Source organism: Marmota monax, unplaced genomic scaffold, assembly GCF_021218885.2.
Source record: "Marmota monax isolate L192 unplaced genomic scaffold, Marmota_monax_Labrador192_F-V1.1 WCK01_AAM20220418_F8-fsc00059, whole genome shotgun sequence".
Lineage (NCBI taxonomy): Eukaryota > Metazoa > Chordata > Mammalia > Rodentia > Sciuridae > Marmota > Marmota monax.
Genome location: NW_026693595.1, coordinates 4,147,270 through 4,167,749, shown reverse-complemented (window position 1 = coordinate 4,167,749; position 20,480 = coordinate 4,147,270). Strand labels below are relative to the sequence as shown.

The 20,480-nt window shown below is 36.9% G+C and overlaps 1 protein-coding gene across 1 annotated transcript in view; it reads left to right on the top strand.

Moving 5' to 3' along the window:
- The window catches only part of Tmc1 (transmembrane channel like 1), a 163,765-nt gene that overhangs the window by 108,988 nt on the left and 34,297 nt on the right, over positions 1–20,480 (top strand). Inside the window, exons 9-13 of the mRNA XM_046459450.1 lie at positions 5,004–5,146; positions 12,363–12,507; positions 13,171–13,365; positions 16,125–16,304; positions 16,438–16,599. Of these exons, the coding sequence (XP_046315406.1) occupies positions 5,004–5,146; positions 12,363–12,507; positions 13,171–13,365; positions 16,125–16,304; positions 16,438–16,599 (825 nt within the window). The remainder of the gene's footprint in view (positions 1–5,003; positions 5,147–12,362; positions 12,508–13,170; positions 13,366–16,124; positions 16,305–16,437; positions 16,600–20,480) is intronic.

The window sequence follows — 20,480 nt, the reverse complement described above, 5'->3', positions numbered from 1 at the left end:
TTCCCCTTTCAGGCTATTTTTAGGGTTTCTTTTAATCCCACTGTTGTAATTATGAATCATATAAAAATGTTAAATTGTAATATTTATAGATGTGAAGATGAAGCCCTCTGAAAATCTTTTCAAAAGATGTCCAGAGTCCTTTCCAAGAAGCCCTACCACCACTGGGGACCATTCAGGGTATAGATAAAGGTCCATGCTGGGTTGGTAAGCTATCATGTGTCCTTCTTTCCCTGGGAAGTTATGACACTGGGAGATACAAGTCTTAGGATATAAAGAAAGCCTATGAGGAGCTATATAGCACAGAGGCTAAATACATGGGATTCAAATTAGACCCAGTTCAAATTTAGATTCTGTCATTTACAAGCTATATGAACTTGGACGAGTTACTTAACCTCTCTAAGGCTCTGTTTCTTTAAGTATAAAACAGGTACATTGGGGATAGTAACTATTGCATCTTTGTGTGTGTGTTGTATCATGCTAAATAACACCTTCTCCCTGTTGCAATCATGTTGTGACCTAACCAGAAATAAAACAAAGTGTAGGACAGGTGGAGGTCAGTATACCCCCTGTATCATGAAGGCTGACATTAAAATACGTGCAATGTCTTTTGGACCGACAGGCTTCACAGCCAGAACTTTCTACTAGGACAGGCCTCCCCTGAGGAGGTAGAGCACAGCGCATGCTCTCTCAGGAGGGAGAAGGGGGCTCCCCTTGTTGTCACCTGTGCTCTCCTTCAGATTAGTGCCTGTCCTTCAGCTGGCGTAGGGTAGTGGAAAACAGCTGGAGTGTTACACCTGCAGATCCTCTCCACACGGAGTGAAACATCCAGGGAGTGGGGGATCATTGCCCCTAGTAGCAGGAACTTCATAGGGCTTTAGAGAAGATTCTGTGGGAAGAAGTAAGTGTTTGACAGGTTCTGCATTATCAATAAAACATATTGATTGATGTTATTTCTGCAACCATTATCCCTAAGTGTCTGGATTGTGGCAGAGAAATAGAGTAAGGATCACTTGCTGGGCAAAACAGAGGGACATGGAAAATAATCTGTGTTGTCCCATGAGGAAAAAAAATAAACAGTTCAGGATATAACCTTTGGACTAAACCAGAGACTGGTGTCTTTACTTAACGGATTGTGTTACTGTTGCCCTGGGGCAGAAACCGGCATGAAGATTCAGGGAGGGTAGAAGGAGGCTGGATTTAACATCGTCATGGGGCAGCACAGACCTTAACTAAATGAATGTGAACCGTAAAGATGACATGGACGGGGGACTGAGAAATCCTGCCAGATCATTTCCTCCTAGGATAAAGATTTCTAGTTTTGGACATTTGGTCAATCGATACATATTTGGTTTATTTTTTACTTTCTATTCATGCATTATAATTATATATAATAGTGGGATTTATTGTTATATATTTGTACATGCACACAACATAATTTGGTCAATTTCATTCCCTAGTACCTCTCCTTAGTTTCTTATTTTGAGGTTTGTACTACTTGTTTGGCCCCAAATATTCTTTTCAACTGAACATTAAGCAGGATTCTCCAGAGAACTATAACTAATGGGAGACCTAAATCTCTATGAAGATTCATTATATGTAATTAGTTTAGATGTATTACATATAAATATTTATGTTACATATATAACTTATTAATTAACATAAATAATAGATTTTTATATATAAAAATTAATTTATTTCGAGGAATGGACTCACATAAGTATTTGCAGGCTAGAGGCCCAGGGAAGCCAGTGGTGCCGGAGTACGAGTACGGCTGCAGCAAAATAACCAGGGGGTGACGAATAACTTGTGTAGATTGATACAGCAGGAGAGGGAGCCATTTATTGCAGGACAGGAGCAGTATTTATACATTCCACACAGCTTATCTAATTAGCATAAACTAGATACAGCAGTCAACCAATCAGGAATCTCCACACTTAATGGCTCGCTTTTGTTACTTCTCAAACCACTCCCTCTGGCATTTTGCCAGGCACCATCCAGACTTGTTTATGAACTCTAACATTCCCCTGGCAAAATGCCAGGTGTTATTTTGACTTGTTTACAGACTCTAACACAGTGGAGTAATTAAGTCTAAGTCTGAGGACCTGAGAATCAGAGAATTGATGATGTGAACCTCAGTCTGAGGGAAGGAAGAAGTGAGATGAGGTGTTCCAGCCCAAACAGTCAGGAAAAAAAGTGGCGAATTCTTCCTCTTCCTTTTGCTCCATTCAGTTCCTCAATGGACTAGATGATGCCCAGTTCCATTGGGCCTTCCCAATCGGCTTTACTGAGTTCACCTACTCAAATGCTACTCTCACCCAGAAACACCCTCACAGACACACCCAGAAACTGTGTGGACTCCCCATAGCCCACTCAAGTTGACAACACAAAATTAAACATCACAGATTTAGTTTTTCTTAAACTGAAAAATGAAGATACAGGTGCAAGGAAGCACAGCACTTCAGTATTTACCTATAACTCTTTAATTCCATCCCAGCTCTTGTTAATTTCTCAAGATTCTATGAGATTTTTTCTAGAGATTTTATTTCTTGCTAGCTCTTAGGTTACTAAAAAATAAGTTTGCTACAAATTTTGAAAGCACCAGTTGTAGAGAGCCTACATCCTGGGAGCAAATTTTTACCCCTCACACAGCAGATAGAGCACTAATCTCTAGGGTATACAAAGAACTCAAAAAGCTAAACACCGAAAAAACAAATAACCCAATCAACAAATGGGCCAAGAACCTGAACAGACACTTTTCAGAAGAGGATATACAATTAATCAATAAATATATGAAAAAATGCTCATCATCTCTAGCAATCAGAGAAATGCAAATCAAAACCACTCTAAGATATCATCTCACTTCAGTCAGAATGGCAGCTATTATGAAGACAAACAACAATAAGTGTTGGAGAGGATGTGGGGAAAAAGGTACACTCATACATTGCTGGTGGGACTGCAAATTGGTGCAGCCAATTTGAAAAGCAGTATGGAGATTCCTTTGAAAACTGGGTATGGAACCACCATTTGACCCAGCTATTCCTCTCCTCAGACTATACCCAAAGGACTTAAAAACAGCATACCACAGGGACACAGCCACATCAATGTTTATAGTAGAACAATTCACAATAGCTAAACTGTGGAGCCAATCTAGATGCCCTTCAGTGGATGAATGGATAAAAAAAAAATGTGGCATAAATACATAATGGAATATTATTCAGCATTAAAAAAGAACAAAATCATGGCATTTACAGGTAAATGGATGGTGTTGGAGAAGATAATGCTAAGTGAAGTCAGCCAATCCCCAAAAAACAAATACCGAATGTTTTCTCTGATATAAGGAGGTTGACTCATAGTAGGATTGGGAGGGAGAGCATGGGAGGAATAGATGAATTCTAGATAGGGAAGGGGGGTGGAAGGGAAAGGAAGGGGGCAGGGTATTTGCAAGGAATGTGATGGACATCATTATACATAGTACATGTAAGAAGACTTGAATCGGGTGTCAACATACTTTATATATAAACAGAGATACAAAAATTGTGGTATATATGTGTTTTAAGAATTGTAATGCAAAAAAAAATAGCGTTACCTTAGATTAGGTAGAGGGAAGTGAAAGGAGGGGAAGGCATGGGATGTGGGGATAAGAAAGACAGTAGAATGAAACAGACATTATTACTTTATGTATGTATGTGACTGTATGACCAATGTGATTCTACAATATGTATACTCAGAAAAATGAGAAATTATATCCCATCTATGTATGATATATCAAAGTATATAAGAGCATTCTACTGTCATGTATAACAAATCAAAAACATTTAAAAAAAGAAAATTAAAAAAAAGAAAGCACCAGTTGTTTCTTTTCTGTTTTTCCCCAGATCCCCCCTCTGACTTGAGCTCTATATAAACTTTATTTATGGCAACTTTCTAAATTCTTAATTCTTCCTCTAGAAATCATCATTGGAGGCATTTCCTCCTCTTCCTCCTCCATGTTTCCCTTCCTTCCCACTTCTGCTTTCTTCATAGTGGGTTTCAAAGTCTCACTACTAGGTTGATATGAATGCTGTTGGTATAAATGATGTTAAAGGCAACAAATTCAATTCTGTAAGGTTCAAAGGCAACTCACCTGATCTCAAGAAGTTTCCCCGATTGGTAAGTAATTATCTTCTTCTTTCACAAAGTGTAGTGATTTTAAGTGATTGTCAGAAAGAAGTTGGAGAGGAGCTGGGGAATGGACATATGATAATATAGAAAAATGCTTCTATGATGGGAAAAGCACAATAAATGTGAGAAAGATAAATATAAAGGAAGCAGCATCAGAATATGCCAATGTTCTGCATATAGAGAGGGTATTTGGGTGCTTTTTGGGTATTTTTGGGAGGCGGTGATTCCAACCCCGACACATACATTTTAGAAAAGAGAACATATGACAAATGAGCATGCTTCCTATGAGGGAATGCCATAACAGTTTTGATGAATCCAAGACAGTGCAGAATGGTTCCAATGCTGTCTCACCTGCTCCTCATATTTGCTAAGTGGGAGCTGAGATATAGCTGCTGTGATTAAGGAGAATCAGTCTAATTATGGCTCAGGTGACTGGAAATGAAAACCTGCCAGAGCATTTTGAGGAAGCACATTTCAGAACACCCCGCTCCTACTACCACATATTAAGCAAGCTCTTGAAATTGTAAATCTAATGATACCATGAAGTCTGTTTTGATGTTTAAGTCAATGGGCATTACAGTAATGGCTCCACAGTTGAGCAAGCCTATATTTGGTTAACAATTTAGTCTATTTAGAAGTCATGAAATTTCAAGAAAACCGAGAATCTGTCAATTATTGTGGCAGCTGAAATGTTCACTCCATGGAACAAAACAACAGGGCTTATGTCAGAACCATGACTCAACTTTGAAAATTAATGTCATTTTGTTATTCCTCTTAGGAGCCTATCTTTTCCTTTGAGTTGCTCTTCACAGAATCTAAGAGGCTTTGTTGTTGGATTTTAGGGTTTGGCACAATATTCCGTCCTCTTTTATGGCTATTACGACAATAAACGAACGATTGGATGGATGAATTTCAGGTTGCCGCTCTCCTATTTTCTGGTGGGGATTATGTGCATCGGATACAGCTTTCTGGTTGTCCTCAGGGCGTAAGTTGCATTTGTCTCTTCGGAAGTGAATAATGATTTCTGGAATCAAATGGGGAATGAATATGAAAATGAGATATGATTTGTTGCCATTTCATGTCAAGAGGATGCAGGATCTGTAAGAGATGAAATGTAGTTTTAATACCAATAGTGATGTTAGATTATTGTATCATCAAAACAAAAGGATGAACATAAACATAAACCTTTGCCCATCCCACTGGGTCAGACTTATGAGTGCCTACCTATCTTGTGTTTAAGTACATTTTTAAACTGGGCCTTTTTGTACTGCAAGGTGGGAATCAATGTTGCCAAGACAGGAAAAGAGCTGCTAACCATTTTTTTTTCCATGCAAAAAGGCTTGCAACTTGCAGAGAATCAGCTCAATAGCCAGAATCTGTTGTTCTCTGTTCATTTTTAAAAGCCAGAACAATCGCTCATCCAAAAGCTTTAGCTGTGTAAGACAGAAGATATGAATAACCCCCAACGAGACCATCATGATCAACTGTATAATCATGTTTTGTCTGAGAAAAGGATTTATTAGAGCATTGGAAAAAATCTCATTGGGGAACCAATAAAAGCAGTTCATTTTTTTTCCTCCTGTCTGAAATAAATTTATAATATACCACTTAAGGGTACTGCATAAATTTTGCACAGTTACTTGTGGCTATGAGAAAAAATCCAATCTTTAGCTAATTTTCTGAACTTGCTTGAGAAGATTTGAAACAGCTCAAACAAACTTCATTATTTGACTATAAGCAAGGTGAATGGACATTTTGCCTCATTCACCTAGGAATATGGTGAATGCTAGAGGATCCTAGGGGGATAAAGTACGTGGTAATCTTAAGCAGTGCTTATGACATGGAGCAGCTTATGACAGGCTTTGTGTCCTTTCCCTGCCTTGCTTACAGGTTCTTCTGAAAAAAACAAAACAAAACAAAACAAAAACATTATATTCAGTTTTTTCAAGCTCTTTTAGGACTTGAAAAAAGCCCATATCTAAGATATTTATCAACTTGTCCAAGTATAATCAGAGACCCCAAATATAAAATATCTGATCAACTGATATATCACTAGCACATTTCAAAAATCTCAGACATTTTCTGCTCCTCTGATGATCTTGCTTTTTTGGACTAAAAAGTCAGAGGTACCATTTCCATTATTGAGTTCTCATGAGTATCATTTACATATCGGTTCTTTGGTCTCCACGGTCACTGGGGAAGACTGTCTTTGCACATTTCATTGCTTAGCTTCTTTCAGTGGGTGTGTGCCCAATTGGGCTCTCAGGTCACTCTGCCTAGGTTCAAATCCAAGCTCTACGATATATGTGTTTATAAGATCATCATCAAACTGCTCAGTCACTTTGTTCTCTTGTTTTCCATCTCTGATTGAGGTTTAATATACATGAGAATGAAATAAGTTAAATAGACATGCCAGAATGTGAAAAGTGTACAACAAATGTTAACCATTTTATTAGAATTATAATTCATAGGTTTACTGAAGAACCAAAATCTGAATGATAGGAGGCCACATGATAGCCCCCACAAAACCGGGTAGTCAATACATTCATACACTTGAACATTAATAGATTTTTATGTCTAATATAACAATTTTTTGCAGATAAATTTAAAGTCTCCAGAGCAGCATTGTACACGGCAAGTCAGGTGTATGATTTAAAAACTTCTAGTAGCCATATTAAAAAATAAGGTAAAATTAATTTTAATTTTTAATAATATAATTTATTTAACCTGATATATCAAAAATATCATCATTTCAACATAAAATTATTATAAATTATGTTTTTGGCTACTAAATCTGAAATCTATCTGTTATGCATTGCACTAGTCACATTTTGGGGGCTCAGTAACCACAAGTTGCTGTTGGTGACTACACTGGATAAAGTAACTCTAGAGAAGGTGAAAATTTTTCAAATTTATTTAAAGGTCCCAGTTAGGATAGCTGGTAGGTACCAACTCCACATTTTCCCCTTCAATGTTATGCATGTTATGCTCCCAAACCAGCCTGGCTTTAGCTCCCCCTTCTGGCATGTATCTTTTGTTTTTTTGTTACTTGATTGGTAAGAGACTCTGCCAGTCATTGGACTATGAAGCAAGATAATTAAAAATCAATGTGACTCCCATCCCAGCTCCAGGAACAATACTGGGTAGAAAAAGAATGGATGAGACATAAATGATTGTATAGAGCCCTTTTATCCTATCTTTCTGTCTCTACATTGTACCCCAATCAAATACACTCTTGGAAGGAATACAAGTGGATTTAAGAGATAGATTACTGAAATTGAATAGAAGAGAATCTGAGTTCTAAAATCAGCTGGGTACCTTGGGGCTTTTTCATCTTGCATGCTGTTAATCTCAGCATCTTCATCTACAAAATGGGGCATATATCTACTTTTAATTATCTTTTTAAAAATACTTTTATTTATTTTTATGTGGTGCTGAGGATCGAATCCAGGGCTTCGCATGTGCTAGGCGAGCACTCTACCACTGAGCCACAACCCCAGCCCTATACTTTTAATTATCTAATAGGGAAATTGGAAGGTAAAGTGAGAAAGAAGTCCAAGAAAATAGTTTGAGATTTTAAGATAAGGTGATTGAATTTGTTGGTCTGGCACTCTTCCAGTTTCAGCACTGAAAGCCTTGGATTCTGTTAATCTCCTCAGTCCCAGAGAATGGAATGTTGATCCCCTTAGTTTTAAGCCTCTTCCTTCTCTCTCTTCTTTCCTCCCTCCCTCCCTTCCGTTCCCACCTCCTGCTTTTCCTTCCTCCTTCTTTTCAATTCTGTTTATGTTCCTAACCACATTAGAAGTTTAGAAGTCTTCATACGTTGTCCTTCATACATTGTCCTCATCAGTTTGAAGTTTAATATCTCAGAGCAAAGGTGGTTTGGTTGCAAAAACCTAATTGTTCCCATTAAAAGTGATGCTGTAAGCTAAAGTTTCTGGACTTTCTTCTTGTATTTACAATAGCATAAACTACTAGAAACAGCTGAATGATTCAGAAACTGCATGTCTTAATGATAAACATTTTGCTGCCTATCTTATCCCAATAGGTTTTTCTAGGACTTTCCCTATTGCAGAGTTTCCTAGGGTTAGATATATATTTTTCCCTATGTTTGAAAACAGCCTGGAAATATTAATATGCATAGAATAGACTCACAATATCCTCAAATACTTTAATTGTGTCATGTATAACCTCCACATGATGTTTAAATTTGTTCCTGCAGAGTATCTTAGATAAATAATAATCCTAGATATAAACTGGATCCAACATGTGTGCATGAAATTTTTAAATTTGGCAAATGGCAATATATTCACCCATATTTCTGAATCTATAACAATAACTATAATTTATATGTGAAATAAGAATGCTTAATGTATCAATATTGCTTTTGACCCTTAAATATTACAAAGGTGCTATTATAACATTTCACAGAAATAAAATGAAATAAAACTCAGAGATACTACTAAACGGCATACCCAAGGTCATTCAACCTTAGGACCTATTTGAACCTAGATTTTTCTAATTCAAAAAATATCTTTTACCCACTACAACTTGCCACTTTCTCTATTTGCTGCTTTTTATATAGATCAAATTATTCCTACTATCAAACTTGAATAGTGAGTTGAGTAGATATTAGTTAGTTATTCCTATATTAAGGAGAAAGTAAGGTTCAGCATATGTTGATGATTTGACTGAGCTCAGATAGCCAGTACTTTACAGAACTGAGCTTTGAATACCCCTCTTTAATTCCAGTATTATTTTTCCTGGTTTTTGATGAGGATTCTTCTATGTTGATGACAACAAGGACCTGTTTCTAACTTGACTTGGGTGGTCCTTTTCAATTTTAAAAGTCTATACAAGCTTTTTCCTTGTCTACTATTAAACTTCTTTGGAGTTATATGGCCTTGATATGACTCATGTGCCTCCATATTTTATAAAAACCAAGACAATAATTAAACCTGTCAAAACCAGGTCTTCTCCTTATATGACACCCACATCTCCCAAGATCACATTAGAATCAAGGCCAACATTACACCCTTCCACCTGGATTTCTATTGCTTCACCCACTTTCTTTTCACTTCTTTTGTACATGCTTATTCCAATAGTGGTGACCTGCCTGGTACCCTGCCCAAACTTTTTGCATGACTCTTGACATCTTTATATGGAGTCTTAATATCAAATATGTTTTTTCTTCCTCCCCTCCATCCTCATCATCAATTAAGCCTCTCTTTATTGAAGGAATCTCCCTCTCTTGTCTAATTAGAGAAAAGCCATCAGAGCCCTTATAGACCCCAGCATAATATTTTATTTCTCAGAATATTTTCTTTGCAAATTCTAATGACTGATATCTCAAATGACAAATTTTAGAACATAGTAGGCTTTGGACGGATAAATGGGGCTGGCTTACAGGGCACAATGTCCTGGCAGATCCCACAATTCATGATTGTCTCCTCTTCCTCAAATGACACTGGCCTTCTTTCAAAAATGCTTAGAACAGAAAGGCATGGAGGTATGAAAGACTCACAGTCACCAGGTTCCATATCTCATTACTGCTTTTTGAACTGCATCTATGATTATGAAATGCAAAAAGAAAAATTCTCCTCCTATAAACATGGACTAGGGACCATAGTGTCCAATGAATGGCAACAGTTTTTGAAATGAGATGATATGGTCCAAACTGAGCATGATGATAAGATGACAAGACAGAACTGAACTATAATAGCCTGACAAGCATATATGGTGTGTATAGTACCATGCACAAGTACTTATGCTATATGCATTTATTTAATGAGGCGCTTTCCAGTGCTGTTGTCTTCCAAAATGACAATTCGAATATTTTTATTCACTCCTTTAATAACTAATTATGGAGTATCTGCTAAGGGCAGTCTAAGGGAGCTATTTAGCATGTGGGGATTTAAAGTTCTTGCTTTTATGGTGCTTGATTGGGGAAACAGATGGCAAACAAAACAGTAACCAATAGTGTGGTCAATATACTTCCATTTATATTTTTGTATTATCTTTCACAGTCAAATATTTGCCTTGGTTTCTTCTTTCTGAAGAATGTAATACACGCTCTTTCATATCAACCTTGGAATAACTTTCTTTTGAGTATATGTGTGTAGTGATCTCATCCTGTGAACTTCTAAAGTTGTTTCCTGCCTCCATCTCAACCCTCCCTGCTTTGATTTTAGCAGAGACTACATGATAGTTGACCTAGCTGGCTTAGGATTTATGGAGGCATGTGTTTGATTAAAAGCCTCCCCATGTACCATGAAATAACCAAATGATCCTTGTGTATAAATGGAGCTGCAGACTTGTGGTCCAAGGCAAAAAAAATCCAGTTTAAAAACTTTAGGCAACAGATAAACAAGCAATTGCCTTCTCCAGCTCCTCTAGAAAAGAAAATGATGCATTGAGATTGTTCTTCATGGATAAAAAAAAAAAACAGTTCAAAACTACAGCCTCTTTGAAAATGAAGAAATTTTCATAATTATGTACATTTTTCACTCTATAGACAAGAACCGTGCATGGAGAATTTTATAGCTATCAGGACCATATCTCATTAAAATGGTTACTGGGGAGAGTTAGTCTTTGGTGTCTCCCAGACCCCTTATCCCTTTTAGTGTTCTTTTTCTCATCATTTCCTCATGTCATATGCTCCCTATTTGCCCACCCCACTAGGGTTCCCTTGCCTGAAGGTCATCTTAAGCTATTAGCCTTTGCAGTGATAAAGCACTATTCAGCCTTTACCTGTTGAGTTCTCTAGGTTTGCCTAGAGAACCTGCCCATTGATTAATGACAGTGTGGAATATAAATGGTGCAATATTAATCAAGTAAATAATTTTCCCCCTAGGTTCTAGGTTACATCATAAGAACTATCCCATTTCAACCTCGTTTGAACTACAAAAAAAAAAAAAAAAAAGGCATTTTATATGGTTCTTCATTCCTCATGATGTCCTGGGTTGGACATTGGAATAAAGTCCAACCAGACCTCTTGGCCTATCTCTCTGGTTTTACTACTGGATCATTTGACCAAGGTGTTGAAGCTCAGCCTCCTCATCTATAAGAAAGAGAATAATTCTGACAGTAAAGACTTTGACTTCCTACTGAGACTTTGAGGAGAATAACTATGAAAAATATGTGTCATTAAAATTTGCAAAGTGTATAGTGGTGGACTGGTGAAAGGAATAATTATATTTTGACTTTGCATAACATGTTAGCCTGTATAAAAAATATAAGCCTCCTGAAAGGGGGGCTAATGGTGGGGCAATCTAGTTTTCCTTAGAAATGCCCGTCAACCTACAATGTCAGCATTATGTCATTATGCTCCTTTTGGTTCCATATCACTAAATTTAGGAAACCCAAACATTGTGGGACTGCTTTTTAGTAGTTCACATAAAATTTTAATTTTGCTATTTATAGTGATAAGAAAAAAAAAAGGAAGTGGAGTGTGTGGAAGAGTGGGCTATAGATCTTCAACCACTGTAATAAACTTATAGTAAATGCATTTTAAATTCTCCAAAGGAAATGACAACAACAAAACTTTAAAACATCACTGATTAGAATATATGTACCATTTGAGATTAGAGCATACAAAAATCTTAATTTTTGGTCAGCAGTTGTAGAGTGGATAGAGTTTTTAATGCACTGAATATAATCCCTTTTGGGGAGGAGACTCTAGGGAGAACTAAAATTTACCTAAGAGTTTCTTGACCTGGGTTAATTCATCCACTGACTTCAGAGGGCCTGGGAACCAATTAGGTGTGGAAAAACATGGAAGTCTACACATATATATATATTTTTTCTGTGTGTGGGGGCATACTCAGTGGTTCTCATTAGATTCTTAAAAGTATCCTTATCCCACAAAATGTTAAGAAACAATTCCACAATGTTAATGTGTCATTTAAAAAATGCAAAATATTTGTCTTTGTGTACCTGTTTAGTTGTTAACATCATCAATGTGTAGTAAACTTTTAATCTTGAAGGTCTATAAAATTAATAGTTTAAAAAGTTCAGCAAACAAAATTTAAAAAATAAAGCTTCTATTTTCTGGTTTGTTAGAACAAATCTGCTGAAAAACATGCCCTTTTAGGTATTGCCTCTCTGACTTAACTGTGACTATGCCACTTTGTCACGCCCTTCCTTCCCCTCCCCCTTTCTTTTTCTATTCTGCTGCTGGGTTAAACTCCCTGTTTTGACAGGATGACCAAAAATATTGGTGACGATGGAGGGGGCGATGACAACACTTTCAACTTCAGCTGGAAGATGTTCTGCAGCTGGGACTACCTGATTGGCAACCCCGAAACAGCCGACAACAAATTTAATTCCATCACAATGAACTTTAGGGTAAAGACATGAACTCCTGAAGCATGTTTTTATCTATTTCTAAAAGTAGCATTGAAATAGATAAAAAAAAAAGTAGGGGGGAAAAATAAGCATAGCATTGGAGGCATTCCAGGCAGTCTAGCTAATGAAGTATCTCCATGGTTAGAAAGAAGATAAACTCATCGTTTCTGCCCACTGGATGTGGATGTGGTTTGCAGTATGACCGGGAGGTATTTTATGACCCGTGACAAGCATTATTATCCCTGGAGGAGACTCAAGCGATCCTCCCACCTCAGAGGAGTTTTCTTCTTTAAATGTAGTGATAAAAGAATGGCTACCTGGATGAAAAAGATCAATAATCAGATTCAGATAGTCTAAATAATGGAACAATGCTCACTAAATATTTACAGGCATGAGTTAGCTTAATTTTCAAAATGACTCTAAAGCATTATTTTATAACTTTAAAAATTGTACTGGAAGAATCTTTAATCATGAAGGCTATCCTAGTATTTTAGAGTTTGTTGGCAAGAGTTTTTCCTTCTTCCTTTCATTTGCCATCACTTGACCTGGGTTTGTGGAATTCCAGATTTAGTTTACATTTTTATTTTTTACATTCCTGGGTTCATAAAGCTTTTCATAGCTAAGATTTTTGTTTGTTTCCTGGTTTGTTTTGCTTGGGTACAGGAAGCTATAACAGAAGAAAGAGCAGCCCAAGTAGAAGAAAATGTCCACTTGATCAGATTCCTGAGGTTTCTTGCTAACTTCTTCGTGTTCCTAACACTTGGTGCAAGCGGATACCTCATCTTTTGGGCTGTGAAGAGATCCCAGGAATTTGCACAGCAAGATCCTGACACCCTCGGGTGGTGGGAAAAAAATGAAGTTCGTCTCTGCATGTCTTTTATGTGCTTACCACCTGATAATTGCTATTTTGCGGGCTTTGTTTCTGTGGGGGAACATTATATAAGGCCACTCTTCACCTGTCCCTGCATCTTGCCTTTGTAGTGAGTCAACCTGATTGCACATTTCCCACACTATCCCAGTTATATTTCCAAATTTGTGCTATTGTTCGTTTTGTGATGTGGTGAAAAATTATAAAAGGAAGAGATTAGAAAGCATATAGTTCAACCACTAGATTTTAGATTTTACAGATGGAATGAGAAATCTCAGGAGATTGGGTGATGGCTTTATGGTCACAAAGTTAGGAGAAGAGTCAGGCTAAGCACCCAGGAATCTTTCTTTCAAGTTTAACGCTCTTTGCATGATCCCATGTTGCTTTTTTCAAAGATCTCCCTTCTGCCACTGAAAGATCCAGTTTCCTGAGTTTTTTGAAATAGCTATGATAAAGCCCTTGTTCCTACATTTATCTCATTGAAAACATTCAGAATTCCTCCCTGTCTTTGGGCAAGTTTGGGCTTCCCAGTTTTTCAGGAAGCTCAATTGTCCATCTTCCTTCTAGAAGCCTTTCTTCTGCTGCTACTCAAATGAGAAAGCCTGGGCTTTTTGCCAAGTTTGCCTTCAGAGTCTCTGTCCACTCAGTGGTAGAGAAAGGAGGATAGAGGTAAATATTTAAAATCGGGAAATCACTGGTCATGAATTGTTGCTGGGGCCTGTTTCCTCCATAAAATGTCCTTGTGTACAATGTGACATCAATTTGAACTTGGGTATTTTTAAAGTATGTGCAGATTTAGATTGAGAGAAGTGTAGACTTCCCACACTGAAACTTCTGCAGAACTTTGCAGACCAAAAAAAAAAAAAAAAATATATATATATATATATATACACACACACACACACACACACACACCTTTAAAAGGGATTCATTTCCTAGAAAAATCTTGCATAGCAAATGAAACAGTCTAATAAAAAAAAAAAAGGATCCAAATTTAAGCATTCTAGGTATTTTAGAAGTGGTAATAGTAGAGAAAAGGAATATTTGTGGAAAATATTTCATGGAAAATAGAAGTCATTAGGTAGAATTTTTTTTTTTAAACTTAAAACAAAGGAACACTTCCAAGCTTATTTAGTAAGTTTGCTTTCAATATTCTCTTATAATTGTAACAGTAAATATAAGCAAAATTATCATGCAGCTTTGGTTTATGGTTCATATTTATCATATATTCTACATAAACAAACTATGCTAAAGAAGGAGTGGTTGATTATCATTAAAATGATCACTCTTGTAAGAAGATGCTTGAGCCAGGTATGGCGGCACACACCTATAATCCTAGAGACTTGGGAGGCTGAGGCAGGAGGATCATAAGTTCGAGGCCATCCTCAGCAACTAAATGAGGTCCTAAGCAACTTAGTGAGACCATATCTCAAAATTAAAAATAATAAAAGGCTTGGGATGTAGCTCAGTGGTAAAGCACCTCTGGGTTCAATCCCCAGCACCAAAAAACAAAAAACAAAAAAAAAATGGGGTTGACATTGACATCCAATCCATTTTAGGGAACCCCTGAGTCCTAGAGGCCAATGAAAGGAATAATGGGGATTCATGAATAACTTTACAAATCTATTGAGACAAAATTGAAATTTAACTTTATGATTGCACAGGATCTGTTAAGTGTTTATGTTAGACTGAAATTATATCATGCTGATTTTATATTATGTCTTGCTGAGTTTTGTGTCTTCTTTATCATACTTACGAGACATTCTTAAAACAACAAAGACATATTAGCAATTATTTTCTAAATATAGTTTGGTAGTTATTATCATTTAAAGCATGGAGTCCACAGGGGAAAAGAGGAAATGTTTTGTGGTGACAATAAGCCAGGTATTTCAGAAAGATAAGCATGAGCGTTTCCTCATTATGAAAGTAGTACATATTTGGAATTCTTTTCTTTGACTTAATTTAGCCTATTAATGTAATCATTAGAGTGTCAAACAGTAAGAGGGAGATACTCTGAATGGCACATTTTCTATTTTTTATATTTCTCTTTTTTCTCTTGCTGTCTCTTTCACTCTATGCCTTTCCCCTCCTCCATCTCCTCCTCCTCCCTGTCTCTCTCCCTCTTTCTTTCACTTCCCATCCTCCTTCTCCCATGCCCTCTTGTATCTTCTCTTGGTTATGGCTTTGTAAGTCAGTCGTTTATTCTTGGAACTTTCTTGCCTTGGCTTCCATAAAATTATGCTGTGTGTTCCAAAAGTTTGCATTCCCAAGATTTAGTATGTAGCCCTAACCAATCTCAGGGAATTCATCTATTCTTACTAATTAGCTCAGTAATGCTGATGATTTCCAAGTTAATATTCTCAGTTTGGGTCTCATCCTTAAGCAAATCATTTTCCATTTCCTTTGGAAATCTTATAGTGAAGTGCATCTCTATAGCAGCATCAGTTACCATGAGAAGCAGTTTGTGTTCTCTGGGTATAGAGTGATGTAAATTGCAGACCTCCTCATACCAGGAGAAAGATCATCACCACTGGTACACCCACTCTAACACACATGTACATCTTGTGAATGTAAGTTGAATTTTTTTTGTTTGTTATTGAGATCAAATTCTATATATGCATGAAGAAATCTTCTTTAGTCTTATCAAAGATGCAAGGAACTGAGCTGAAAAGCTCTCAGAATTCTGGAGGAAAGCACCAACGATTATTAAGTACCATTAACCTGGTCCATTCCTCACGTCTCCATGCAGATGAATATGGTTATGTCCCTCCTGGGGATGTTCTGTCCAACACTGTTTGACTTATTTGCTGAATTGGAAGACTACCATCCTCTCATCGCTCTGAAATGGCTCCTGGGACGCATTTTTGCTCTCCTTTTAGGCAACCTGTATGTATTTATTCTTGCCTTAATGGATGAGATTAACAACAAGGTAAGCCTTGTGTTTAGATTGTCCTTTACACCAGCATTTTGATTTCCCAGCCTCAGGAATGCCTGACATGCCTTTGGAAATGGTGCTATCTTTTTTTTTTTGTTGTTGTTGTTTCCATCTCTTTGCTCTCTAGATTGAAGAGGAGAAGCTTGTGAAGGCCAACATCACCCTGTGGGAAGCCAACATGATCAAGGCCTACAACGCATCCCTCTCTGAAAATACCACCGGGCCACCATTTTTTGTTCATCCTGCAGATGTACCTCGAGGACCGTGCTGGGAAACCATGGTGGGACAGGTAATCCCACGAACAGAAGTACGTGCAATCAGTCAATTGAAAAAAGAGGACAGTCAATATTTCTTCCATAAGTTTAGTCTATTTTTCATTGCTTATTAATAAAAATAGCTGATCACTTGAACTTTTTTCATGTGCTGGCTCTGAACTTCATGTATATTATCCCATGTAGCCCTCACATCTATCCCTTGAGATAAGTTCTTGTTTGCCCCTTTTACAGTTGCATAGAAAGGAAGGAGAGTTTAAAATGATATAAGAAGTTTACTATTTACTGACATTCTAATAAAGCACCAAGTTTTAGATACCGGCTCAAATCAGTATTTAAATGAAGTTCTATTTAGTATTACTTGTTTGCCATATAAATAAAAAAAAAGCAAAAGTAGGTTCTTTGGGGATCATATATAAATTTTAGTAACTTCAATTTTTATTAAATACCTTTTCCATAAGCCTTAAAGGAAACACTATTTGTTTTCATGATGATTACATAAATGACCCCAGTCCAAGGTCAGTGTCATTTATCAGAGAAAAGAACTTATGTTTCACATGATTTCTGTGCAATAAGGAAAACCAAACCAAATCAGACCAAACAAAATCTTTTACAAACTTTTCATTTAAGAATATCTACTTTAGAGGCTCTTATTTCTGTACAGATCTAATCTATATTTTAAAAACCTATAATTTTATCTTCTTATAATTGACATCCTTAATGTGAATTTCATAAACTAATTTGGGACTTCAGTTTATCACTGAGAAGAGAAAAACTTAAATATATTACTGTATGTCCTTCAGATGATAGTTCAAGTTCAGTAGTAATGTATTTTTTTGTGAAATTATTTGAATAATTTTCATAGTGTACTTACTTTTTATAAGATAAAAGGAAATTGGGAAATTAGTATTTATCTTATTAAACTAAAATAATTTAAACAAATAGATATCTTCAGCCTCAATATGATGCTCATTGAACTTAAGCTAATCAACTATGATTTCAATTGTGGAAAAAAATAAAATCAATGTGTATAATGCTAGAAATATGATTAAAAATTGAGTACACATTATGGTTTGAGGAAAGATTTTTATTTTACTTTACTTTTGAAGGTTTCAGGGATGAGATAAATTCCTGCCTTCTTAGTTATATGTTATTAGATTTTTGGTGTTCAGCCATGAACATTTCACACATGTTTAAAAAACATATTATATATGAAATGATAAATAAAATAACATTGAACAAAATTTGGCAGCATTTAGAAGAGAGATACTTGTGATCCAGTGAGTGGTAGACAGAATAAATAACCTCCAAAGTTGTCCCTATCCTAGGTCCCTGCAACCTGTGAATGTGTTGTTACCTTATGTGGCAAGATGGACTTCACAGATGTGATTACATTAAGGATATTGGGTTGGAAGAAATATTCCGAATGATGAGTGAACCTAGTAAAAATCATTAGAGTCTTTAAAATTCAAAGACAAAAAGGTTAAAGTCAGAAAATTGAGATATGGCAATAGAGGTTGAGTAATGTGCTTTACAGGTAGAGAAAGGAACCATGGGCCAAGGAATGGGGACAGTCTCTAGGAGTTAGAAAGGACAAGGAAGCAGATTCTCCCCCATATCTGCACTTTTAGATTTCTGACTTCTAGAACTGTGTGAAAATAAATCTGTACTATTTCAAGTCACCAAGTTTGTGGCAATTTGTTATAGCAGTCATTGGAAATGAATGCTCATGGGTACATGTGCTTTCATATTTCAAGGCTTTGTGTCATGAAATATGGTCATGATGCCTAACACAAGTCTGTTTTATTACATCTAAGCTGACCTCTGAATCTTCAGTACAAGTTTCAAGAAATGAAAAAACTAAGAAGTACAGATTCACTAACTCAGATTTTGAGATGTTCCCTCTATACATCCTAGAATGCAGGCTGGCACAAGAGCTAAGAAACCTACCCTCCAACCAGGCAAGCACCTAGTGAACAAGATTTATAAAATTAACTATAAAGAATAAGATCTGGAATGGCCACTTCTGGAGAAAGAAAATGGATATTGCTTTAGGAGATGTTTATGTTTCTGATGAAGAAATTTCTGTAATAGTCCCACACATAATGACTTAAAATAAAGGCAAAGCCATTGATTCAGTTCTTCTTCTTGGAGGCCCCTGGACCATGGTGCTTGTCTTGTCCTATAAAAGTCTTGTGTCTAGTGATTTTTCTTGCTTTTTCATCTTTCCTTACTGCCATTTGTATAGTTGGATTTCCTCTTTCTCTTTTGCCCTCCATTCTCCAAAGGAGCATTAAGCACATGAAGGAAAGTCTGCAGAGCTAGCAGGGCCAGCTCTGAACAGAAATGCTGATGTGGTAGGTGGAATCCACAGGAATGAAGGGAACACACTGGTCATAACGACTGAGGGCTGGTGTGTTTGGCCTTTATGAGATCAATGTCTATCTGTACTGTCATATCTGGAGACATCGCTATTGCTTAGTCAACTGAATAATGAAAAACATGGAAAAGGGGGTACATAATGGCAAAGATGTACCCCACAGGGTCATCGATAGTTCTGTGAGGAGATTCCGCAAGTTCCTTTTCTCCTTCATGAACGCACTCTGCTTTGTTTCTCCTGAAGGATGCTGTGGGATTCAAAGATCTCTTAGTTCTAAATACAGGTAATTTGTCTGCAGTGATTCCCAAGTTGTCATTTAGTCTCATCTCCAATGGCACTCGATAGAGAGACAGCGGAGCTTTTTGGGGGGACATGTGTTGGAAAACATTTACTGAAGTCTGCATTTTGGAGAAGGAAAGAAGTCAAGAGCTGGAAGTAATGATGACAATGGCTAACATTTATTGGATACATCTAATGTGACAAGTATTACCTCCTTGAATTTTTAAATTAACCTATGATACATGTCGTATTATCATTCTCGTTTTGTAGGTGAGGAGACTGTGACTGAGAAAGGTAATTTGTCAAAACCTCGCAGGAAGTCAATGCCAGGAAGCCAAATTTAACCTACATAGTCAGGGTCCTTGTTCACAGTGTGGACTCATTCTCCAGAAACAATCAGTATCAGGACAGATATTCCCTGCTTGGAACCTCTGTGATTTGTGGCCCTCTGTGATATCCTTGCCTATTATTTTGGCTTTTCCTATTAATGATTCCCTTAGATTAATTGGTCAAAGGTGCCTGAACAACTCAATGTCACAGGTGTGAAGTTGTTCTGTGGGAAGCGTGGTGCTCAATACCAGGCCAGGTGTCCCATTGGATCAGCATGCTAGGAACTGGAATTGAATGGTGTCATTGAGGTGGACTGGACCACCAATTTTGGAATTATTCTTTTCTCTGGAGCAGTTTTTTCCTCCTATGGTTTGTGAATTAGATACTTAAAATTTATGATATAAGGTATGAATCCTCCTCTGGCATTTTTTGTAAAAGTTGCATCATTTCCTGGGAAAGAGTAGAATTTCAGCCCCTGGGATGAGGATGCTTAGGAGGACGTGGAGGACTTCTTGACCACTCTGAAATGTTCTTACCTGAACAAGTCTTCATGACCTGGCAGTGCAAACTGAAAGCATCTCTCATAGCCTAGTTTTCATTGATGCTAGTTATTAGGATCTGAACTCAAAGTCGCCTGAGGAATGAAAGGAGAATAATCACAGAGAAAAGGGAAAAATTTCCCAAAATAATTTTAGGAATTTTCTATAACTCACTCTTCATTTATTCATTCATCCCATGTTTGTTGAATAGGCACTAAATACCAGGCATTGTGCTAGATACTGGAGATATAAAGGAAAACAAAATATGGACCAGTTCTCTGCCTTTATGAAAATTATAAGCTATTGGGAGTAAAGAGGCTCAAGGCCATAACTTAATTACACAAAAACTGCAAATAGATAATAACAAGAA